General features: G+C 46.6%; 1 protein-coding gene across 3 annotated transcripts; it reads left to right on the top strand.

The window, feature by feature from the left end:
- Positions 1–243: 243 nt before the first annotated feature.
- dnajc5g.S (DnaJ heat shock protein family (Hsp40) member C5 gamma S homeolog) lies at positions 244–9,926 on the top strand. 3 transcript variants are annotated; one of them, XM_018266088.2, is made up of 6 exons: positions 244–348; positions 4,242–4,360; positions 6,093–6,306; positions 6,891–7,041; positions 7,454–7,530; positions 8,117–9,926. In XM_018266088.2, the coding sequence occupies exons 2-5, from the start codon at positions 4,248–4,250 to the stop codon at positions 7,525–7,527; spliced, it is 552 nt and encodes a 183-aa protein (XP_018121577.1). In that variant the 5' UTR covers positions 244–348; positions 4,242–4,247; the 3' UTR covers positions 7,528–7,530; positions 8,117–9,926. The 3 variants fall into 3 exon arrangements, with proteins under 3 accessions (XP_018121577.1, XP_018121575.1, XP_018121576.1); XM_018266086.2 differs by lacking the exon at positions 244–348 and adding an exon at positions 499–655; XM_018266087.2 differs by lacking the exon at positions 244–348 and adding an exon at positions 4,148–4,166.
- The last annotated feature ends 575 nt before the right edge of the window (positions 9,927–10,501 follow it).

Below are 10,501 nucleotides of genomic sequence, written 5' to 3'. Positions count from 1 at the left end.
CTCATATTACTGAAGCAAAATGAAACTGTAATGACACTGTGACACTTATTTGCATCTTCTTTCCTTCCCTCTGGCAATTCCCAGGCAGTAATGATGTGACAGTTGATAAAACAGTGCAGTGATGCTGGCGGCATGTCTGAGGTTCATGCTCCAGTCTCAACTCATTGGATCCCTGCCTGTATCACGTGACCATTAGCTGGAGCAGCCGTGTATGTTGGAGTAAAAGTGCAATACCCAGCATGCACTGGGCACACAGGGCAACATAACTAGTGAGTGGGCACTGGGCATGGCTACTCATTCCAGGCTTCATACCGCGTTCTTTTTTGGCTTCTTTTTAAATGACTTTTGGTGAGTTATGGGCTGTTTGTGACTTCGGCTGCTCAGTAATATTAGAGCTGGAGCTGCATCTGGGGAGAGAGACCAGTGAGTAGAGAGTGGGGGAGACTACAAGGCAGTGCTCCACTGATTGACATGTGAGCGGCCAATCAGGGTCCAGCAGAGATTTCCAGCCCGCTCTTCCGCAGTGTTCAGGGGTTTGGGCGGAAATTATAAGAATAACTTCCGGTGCCTGAGTGGGTGTACCTTCCAGGAAGTTCGTAGGAATACAGCTACTTCCGGGTACCGGGCCGGTTACAGCGCGTATCCTCGGGACTCCGTGAGTAATCTCCGCTCCTTCTCCCATCATGCACTCTGATCATTCAACTGTCCCTGTACTTCCCGGAATTCCTGTGATGTCTGTGTGTGAGAGAAGCGCTCCCCTGTCACTAAGTACCGCTCCCCTGTCAGGCCTCTCCCTCCTCTCTCTCTATATTCCCTCTACTCACACTCTCCTCTCTACTCACTCTCCTGTCCCTCTACTCACTCCTCTCTACTCACTCCTCTCTCTACTCACTCCTCTCTACTCACTCTACTCTCTACTCACTCTCCTCTCTCTACTCACTCCTCTCTCTACTCACTCCTCTCTACTCACTCTACTCTCTACTCACTCTCCTCTCTCTACTCACACTCTCCTCTCTACTCACACTCTCCTCTCTACTCACACTCCTCTCTCTACTCACTCTCCTCTCTACTCACTCCTCTCTACTCACACTCTCCTCTCCACTCACACTCTCCTCTCTACTCACACTCTCCTCTCCACTCACACTCTCCTCTCTACTCACACTCCTCTCTCTACTCACTCTCCTCTCTACTCACTCCTCTCTACTCACACTCTCCTCTCCACTCACACTCTCCACTCACACTCTCCTCTCCACTCACACTCTCCTCTCCACTCACACTCTCCTCTCTACACACTCTCCTCTCTACTCACTCTCCTCTCTCTACTCACACTCCTCTCTCTACTCACTCTCCTCTCTCTACTCACACTCCTCTCTACTCACACTCCTCTCTCTACTCACTCTCCTCTCTCTACTCACTCTCCTCTCTCTACTCACTCTCCTCTCTCTACTCACTCTCCTCTCTCTACTCACTCTCCTCTCTCTACTCACTCTCCTCTCTCTACTCACTCTCCTCTCTGCACTCACACTCCTCTCTGCACTCACACTCCTCTCTGCACTCACACTCCTCTCTGCACTCACACTCCTCTCTGCACTCACACTCCTCTCTGCACTCACACTCCTCTCTGCACTCACACTCTTCTCTCTGCACTCACACACTCCTCTCTCTACTCACTCTCCTCTCTCTACTCACACACATACTCCTCTCTGCACCCTTTCCTCACTTGCCTCCTCCTCCTGCTGTTGTCCAGCTCTCTCTCTCTCTCTCTCTGTGTCTGTCTCTGTGAGTGACAGTGTGAGTAGAGGAGACTCTTGTAACATTACTGATAGACAATCAGACTGCTGCTCCACTGCCCATTAGATCACTTATACCGTTAGATCACTTATACCATTAGATCAGTTATACCATTAGATCAGTTATACCGTTAGATCAGTGTCTGATTGTGCTGAATGGGAAGAACTGGTATATGGGGGGTAGGACAGACTGAAGGGAAGGAATAGGAAACCGAGTGCCAGTCGTGGGGAAGATTATTACAGTTCAGTGGCAGTAGTGAGTAGTAAGTAGTGAGTAGTGAGTAGTGAGTAGTGTCTGTGTCTCTGGTGAATTAAGTGGGTTCCATTTCTGCTGGTCAGTAGATAAGCCGATTACCCTTCACTGGGTTCAGAGGGCACTAGGACAGCTTTAGGGCAGGATTATCTCTCTGTTTATCTGACTCCCAGCAGAAGGGTTACCTTGAGCACAGCAGAGGGGGGTAGAACTGCACTCACGTGTAACCTCATAGGAGCAACTGCTTATACTGTACGTGAGACATATGAGGGGTCTGTATGTGGGACACATGAGGGGTATGTACGTGGGACAGGTGAGGGGTCTGTACGTGGGGGCAGGTGAGGGGTCTGTACGTGGGGGCAGGTGAGGGGTCTGTACGTGGGACAGGTGAGGGGTCTGTACGTGGGACAGGTGAGGGGTCTGTACGTGGGACAGGTGAGGGGTCTGTACGTGGGACAGGTGAGGGGTCTGTACGTGGGACAGGTGAGGGGTCTGTACGTGGGGCAGGTGAGGGGGTCTGGTTATGATCTACAGAGAGAGATATAGGGAGGTCCCATCTCTGTGCCCCAGGGTTGTGTTTTGGCTTGTGACTGTGGCTCGTCCCTGGCACCCACACAAAGGTGATTTGATGAGATTATTGGCGGGTGGGGTCTCCCAGCAGTGGGAATAGGAGAGTTAATTGGAATGTGTGGCACTGTCCTGTCATCTAATTACTAATCACTCTCTATCCGTGGCCTCTTACTGGCACAGGATCTGGGATACTTGCATATTGTGCATAATAATACAGTGTGCCAGGCCCCTAGAGACACGAGTAATTAAACACTCCAGGACGGGCAGAACTCACAGCTATTGTGCCAGTTATTGTCATCACATGGGCAGAGATGTAGAAGTACCCAGAGCATTCCGTATAGTGAGCAGCACGGCATGTACTGACCTATTCCTGTCCCCAGAGCTGATACTTCTGCTGCCAACATGACATTAGTGGCCACATACGGCACATACCCTGGTGCTGCTCAGGGACAGCCGTTACCAGCTGAGATGTGCCCACTCTGGGAGACGCGTGAGACGTGCCCACTCTGGGAGACGCGTGAGACGTGCCCACTCTGGGAGACGCGTGAGACGTGCCCACTCTGGGAGACGCGTGAGACGTGCCCACTCTGGGAGACGCGTGAGACGTGCCCACTCTGGGAGACGCGTGAGACGTGCCCACTCTGGGAGACGCGTGAGACGTGCCCACTCTGGGAGACGCTTGAGACGTGCCCACTCTGGGAGACGCGTGAGACGTGCCCACTCTGGGAGACGCGTGAGACGTGCCCACTCTGGGAGACGCGTGAGACGTGCCCACTCTGGGAGACGCGTGAGACGTGCCCACTCTGGGAGACGCGTGAGACGTGCCCACTCTGGGAGACGCGTGAGACGTGCCCACTCTGGGAGACGCGTGAGACGTGCCCACTCTGGGAGACGCGTGAGACGTGCCCACTCTGGGAGACGCGGAGCGTAAAGGCATAAACAAGCAGAGCCCACTGGGTCAGTGATCATGAGAGGATCATGTAGGAGACACAAGTGGAGCACAAACATTACAGGTGCCACACATTATAACTGGCACAAGGGAGAGACGTTGGCACGGTCAGACATAGTGTTAGGCAATTACATGCAGTTGCTCAGGGCAGGCAACATCAGAGCAGGATCAATACCATAGGGAGCCCATACAGACTGGCACTGCCCGCTGGCATCAGTGGGACTTGTGAGTTTCATGCCACACAGTAACACAATCCCAGTGAGGTGCCCAGACTGACCTTTACACTCATGTTATTGCCCAGCGCAGGGCCAGTGCCAGCCACTGTTGGGTCCCATTACTAACGAGGCCTAATTGGTAATGGAGCACAAAATCAAATCCAGGAGCCACTTGGACTCTAGAGTGCAGCACCTTGAGCCTAATTCACTGTCACTCTATCTTGTGGTACCATGTACACATCTCTCCCGCTAACAGAATGGCACAGCTGTGGGATCTGTTATCCAGAATACTTGGGTAAGGGGTCAGTCCAGTGGCAAATAAGGAAACCAGTAGGAATGTGTTGCCCCCAGCACATATTTATGCCGCTCTCTTCAGTCACTGACTTGAGGTACAGAATTATGGGGTCCCGTGGTCTGTACTTGTTGTACCTACTCCCTCTACTAACTCTTCCCTTTATTTACAGGACACAATGGCCGACCCCAGCAGACCCCAGAGGAAGATGTCCCGCTCAGGAACCTCCCTGTACACTGTGTTGGGGCTGCACAAAGGGGCCTCCCCGGATGATATAAAGAAAGCTTACAGGTAAGTGCCCCTCCTTCAGCTTGTGCTCTGGGGAGTAGAAATCAGGGCCACTTACCTTAACTGATCTGTTTGCTTCAGAAACACTACTATAGTTCACATAAACAAGCTGCTGTGTAGCCATGGGGCAGCCATTCAAGCACAGGATACACAGTAGATAACAGATAAGTACTATTATAGTTTATATAAACAAGCTGCTGTGTAGCCATGGGGGCAGCCATTCAAGCACAGGATACACAGTAGATAACAGATAAGTACTATTATAGTTTATATAAACAAGCTGCTGTGTAGCCATGGGGACAGCCATTCAATCACAGGATACACAGTAGATAACAGATAAGTACTACTATAGTTGATATAAACAAGCTGCTGTGTAGCCATGGGGGCAGCCATTCAAGCACAGGATACACAGTAGATAACAGATAAGTACTACTATAGTTTATATAAACAAGCTGCTGTGTAGCCATGGGGGTAGCCATTCAAGCACAGGATACACAGTAGATAACAGATAAGTACTACTATAGTTTATATAAACAAGCTGCTGTGTAGCCATGGGGGCAGCCATTCAAGCACAGGATACACAGTAGATAACAGATAAGTACTACTATAGTTTATATAAACAAGCTGCTGTGTAGCCATGGGGGCAGCCATTCAAGCACAGGATACACAGTAGATAACAGATAAGTACTACTATAGTTCATATAAACAAGCTGCTGTGTAGCAATGGCAGAAATTGAATACAGGCTATATGGCACAGGTTAAATAGTGGATAACAGATAACACCATTATGTTCTATAGAGTTTATGTGCTGTGTAACTTGAGTCTTTTCAGACAGTGAGTGGCTTTGGGGAGGGGTGAGATGAGTCTGGTGCTTTGGGATTAACCATCAGGTGAGACACAAGTAAATCCTCCCACTGTGCCCCCACTCTCTGCCAGTCTGTCTGTACCCCCCTCTGTCACAGTCACTTTCTATACCCCATGCCCCCCAACACTTACTGTCCTGTATCCTGCAGCTGTGTAATTACTAGGGATTCTGCCCTTAGCAACCAGGCTGTGTTTGAATGTCAGAAGGGGGGGGGGGGTCGACAGAAAAATCAGCGCTGACACCCCCATATAAACCTGGATCAGGATGTTGATGTTGTAGGTTGGTACAAACTGGATTTCACTCCAAAATTGCAGATAAAAAGCAAACCAATCAAAAACCTGCTTTGTAGAGCCAATCAAATAGGTTAGTACATATAGAATTGGCTTGTCCAGGAATACAAGGGTTTATATTGAGTAGAGACGTTAGAAGCATAAAACAACATAATACAGAAATTCTTATAGTTAATTGTATACGATCTTAATACTATTTGTATTGTACTTTTACAATCATTTTACTATTCTCTATTCTTCTAACGTCTCTACTCAATATAAACCCTTGTATTTCTGGACAAGCCAATTCTATATGTACTAACCTATGTGATTGGCTCTACAAAGCAGGTTTGTCATTGGTTTGCTTCCATTTAAATACCATTGTCTGTACAGAATAGCCCTGGCCTATGATTAAGTGCCCACAAGGCATGGAACGCGTAAGGCTATTTTTTTAGCTGTTCTTTTTTGGTAAATAAACTACTTTGTAGCTGCATCAAATTTTGGAGTGAAGTCCAGTTTGTGCCAACGCAGAATGAAACATAAATAAGCAGTTAGTTGTGCCTGCAGCTACATACCCCCGGATGTTCTCTTGTCTCCCCAGAAAGCTGGCGCTGAAATATCACCCCGACAAGAACCCGGATAACCCGGAGGCAGCGGAGAAGTTTAAGGAGATAAACAGCGCCCACTCCACTCTGAGTGATGAGAACAGGAGGAAGATCTACGATGAATACGGCTCTATGGGACTCTATGTGGCTGAGCAGTTTGGGGATGAGAGTGTCAAATATTATTTCCTCATGTCCAAGTGTTGGTTCAAGGTGGGTCCATGTTCCTCCCCTGTGTGTGTGTGTATATGTATGTATATATGTGTGTGTGTGTGTGTGTATATATGTATGTATATATATATATATATATGTGTGTGTGTATATGTATGTATATATGTGTGTGTGTGTATATATATATATATATATATATATATGTGTGTGTGTGTGTATATGTATGTATATATGTGTGTGTGTATATGTATGTATATATGTGTGTGTATGTATATATATATATATATATATATATGTGTGTGTGTGTGTATATGTATGTATATATGTGTGTGTGTGTGTATATGTATGTATATATGTGTGTGTGTGTATATGTATGTATATATGTGTGTGTGTGTATATGTATGTATATATGTGTGTGTGTGTGTATATGTATGTATATATGTGTGTGTGTATATGTATGTATATATGTGTGTGTGTATATGTATGTATATATATATATATGTGTGTGTGTGATTTGGCCAAACCCCAAGGCCATTTTCATCTGATCACTGACAGTCTTACCCACGTGTGACTGGTATCTAAACTGTGTGTGTATTGTGCCAATGACTTGTGTGTTACTGTTGCAGGCGCTGCTGGTCTGTTGCTTCTTCTCCTCCTGTTGTTGTTGCTGCTGTTGTTGTCTGTTCTGCTGCGGCCGCTGTAAGCCCCCCGAGGAGGAGGATTCCTATAAATCTGTCAATCCCGAAGATCTGGAAGCTCAGATACAAGCAGAAGATGGTGAGTTCTATGGTCCAGAGCCTCTATGTGTGTCCCTGTAGCCATCATTATCCCACCAGCTATACCCAGCTATATACCCACTCATTATCCCTCTGATTGTACCATATACTTACTATTGACTGGTGACCTGTGAGTGGCAAGATTGTGCCTCTCTCTGACCTGATCTGACCTCTGGACTCATTACACGTTTGTGTAGATATAACAGAGTAGATACAGTAGCAGTGTGAGTAGAAACAGTGAGTAGATACAGTAGCAGTAAGAGTTGATGCAGTATAATAACTATATAAATATATATATATATATAACATGTATAGTAACTATCTATAAATAAAACATGTATAGTAGAAGAAGGGGCGGGGCACTGTCTGAGTGATTTCAATAGCAATGTCTGATGGGTGTCTCTTGTGTTTAGGTGCTGATACTATCCGGGTGCAGCCGTCTGCTGCTCCAACTATTCACCCACAGGCCCCACAGCAAAACTCCTAACAGGTAAGTACTGTGTGTAGGTGTGTGGACACGAGAGGGTTGTAGTTCAAGTGACAAATACACACTAAACATTTTTATATAAACATATATATATATATATTCATGTGACATTGCTCAGTCCTGGGCCGGGCAGCCTTGTAATGTGCCCATGATCTGCCTCTTCAATGTCATTATAACAATAGGCCATATTGTGTGTGAGCTCCTATGCCGAGAGGTGGGAGGAGGTGTGGCTCTCATTGGGCTGATTTCCTATTCCTAACAGGTCTCATGTTCAGATGAGTAGGGTGCTGGGAGTTGCCCATACACATCAGATGAGTAGGGTGCTGGGAGTTGCCCATACACATCAGATGAGTAGGGTGCTGGGAGTTGCCCATACACATCAGATGAGTAGGGTGCTGGGAGTTGCCCATACACATGGGTGGCTAATGATGAGTTAGCAGTTTGTGAGACAGAAGTGTTTGGGCATCGGGGGGTGTGGCCTTATTCTCACTGATTAACCAATGAGCCGCTAGCAGACAGGTCTGTATAATGGGAGGTTCTTGTATGGGGTCGGGTCCTGCTGCTCACTGTGTTGTCTCCTCTTCTCTAGATGTCTCTGATGATTAACCCCGTAGCAGCTGCGTTGGATACATTTGCACCCACAGAGCCAGCGGTTGCGGGGGGAAGTACAGGGGTGCTGTTATATACCCGTGCCACCATCTGCCAATGACTCGTTGGACTCTAATGGAAGGGATTGCCCCACGCGTTCCATGCCAGCGCTGAGTCACTGATGTGGGGGCACCAGGACATTTGCATTAGACCAAAGACTCCCCTGTGTATTAGTTTGTCCCTCTCACTGATTCCTTGTGCTGCTCCACTTCACTGTGTCCCCCTGGCACTGACCATCCGTTTGGAGCTGGTGGCCACTATTTGCCCATTATGCTGCAGCCATGATTGTACTGACCTTCTCTTTCAATGTGTTGCTGGGTCCCAAGCAAGATTTCTACCCCTGTGTAGGTGGAAAGACCCAGCCAAGCTCAGACTGAGTGGCCACTCCCCATTCCAAAGGACTGGTAGCCCCGCCCATGCGGAGAATCCCCTCCCCTGCGGAGTCTACAATGTGAATAGCTGTTCATAGGCCACTTTTTATTGTTTTAAAACTTTGTACATAGGTGTGTGGGGCATGTAAATGGCAAACGGACTGTGGCTAGCACTAGCCCTCTGCACTTGTTCACCACTGGCAAATAAGAAGTGTGTGGCAGTCGCTGCACTCTGATACACTGTCATTCCCATGGGCACCCAAAGCACAAGCAGCACATTATGTTACAATCAATACTCACAATACTCACGCCTCCCCTTCTGTCTCTGTGTATCAATGGGCCAATCACAGAGCCCGGGAATTGGACTCCCCAACATTTATATGTAGAGCCCAGTCCCTACGACACTATAACGTCTCACTCACAACCTGCCTCCACTATATATATTCATATAATGACTTACATTAGCACCAATCAGAACCCACGACTTGTCAATGCTTAGTGTTACACAACTGTGAGTAGAGCCCAGTCCCCAGCCAGTTCACAATAGAGCCCTGTCCCTTTTAAAGGGATTGTTTACCTTTAATTTAACTGTTAGTAGGATGTAGAGAGGGATATTCTGAGACAATTTGCAATTGGTTTTCATTTTTTATTATTTGTGGTTTTTGACTTATTTAGCTTTTTATTCAGCAGCTCTCCAGTTTGCAATTTCAGCCGTCTGGTTGCTGGGGTCCAAATTCCCCTAGCAACCATACATTGATTTGAATAAGAGACTGGAATATGAAAAGGAGAGGCCTGAATAGAAAGAGGAGGAATAAAAAGTAACAATAACAATACATTTGTAGCCTTACAGAGACTTTGTTTTTTAGATGGGGTCAGTGACCCCCTTTTGAAAGCTAGAATGAAAAAAAAAAAGAACAGAAAAAATGAAGGCCAATTGAATATTGTTTAGAATCGGCCATTCAATAAAATGATTAAAGGCAAAACCACCTGTTTGATGTGTGCCCAGTAGAGCCCAGTGCCCCTGCAAAGCCTCGGAGCAGAGAAGATAGAGCCAGGGGCAAATCATTATGAGCTCAGGACTGTGAGTGGGGCAATTGTGCCAGTAACATATTGTGCCCCGGCCATAGTGACCTACCCCTCTCTCATAGTCTCACTGTAAGTACAGTCTCACCTCTCTCTCATAGTCTCACTGTAAGTACAGTCTCACCTCTCTCTCATAGTCTCACTGTAAGTACAGTCTCACCCCTCTCTCATAGTCTCACTGTAAGTACAGTCTCACCTCTCTCTCATCAGTAGCTTTTGCCATTTTACTCCGTTTCTCAGCAGCATAGAGACGTCCCATTATATTATATATTGGCTTAATAAAATCTCTCCCATGCCTGGGGGTGTCCTGCTCTTGATTGCACTGGCACAATGGGAATACACAGGGGCTGTCCATATAGACCAAATATATGTATATACACAGTCATATGAAAAAGTTTGGGAACCCCTCTTAATTCTTTGGAGTTTTGTTTGTCAAGTAGCAACTTCCTATTAATATATAACTTGCCTTATGGGAACAGTAGTATTTCAGCAGTGACATCAAGTTTATTGGATTAACAGAAACTATTACAAAAAATATCTTTTGAGAGTTGCTTTGAGGATCCCATGCTGTCAGTCTTCAGAGGAGAGTCAAACAGAAGCACAACTTGCAATTGGTCACCTTAAATACCTTTTCTCATGATTGGACACACCTGCCTATGAAGTTCAAGGCTTAACGAGCGAATCCAACCAATTAGGTGTTGCCAGTAATCAGTATTGAGCAGTTACATGCATTCTAATTAGCTAAATTACCCAGATTTTTGCACAGTCAATATTTCACATTAGATTTAATGTCATACAACTGAATTCTGCTTCACTGAAAACCCCCCAGTACTCAGATGTTCCTGGGAAATGAAAGACTTACCACTGGTATC

The sequence above is a fragment of the Xenopus laevis genome, chromosome 5S (genome assembly GCF_017654675.1).
Source record: "Xenopus laevis strain J_2021 chromosome 5S, Xenopus_laevis_v10.1, whole genome shotgun sequence".
Taxonomy (NCBI): domain Eukaryota; kingdom Metazoa; phylum Chordata; class Amphibia; order Anura; family Pipidae; genus Xenopus; species Xenopus laevis.
Note: the sequence above shows the minus strand (reverse complement) of the source record. Positions and strands in the feature narration are given on the sequence as shown.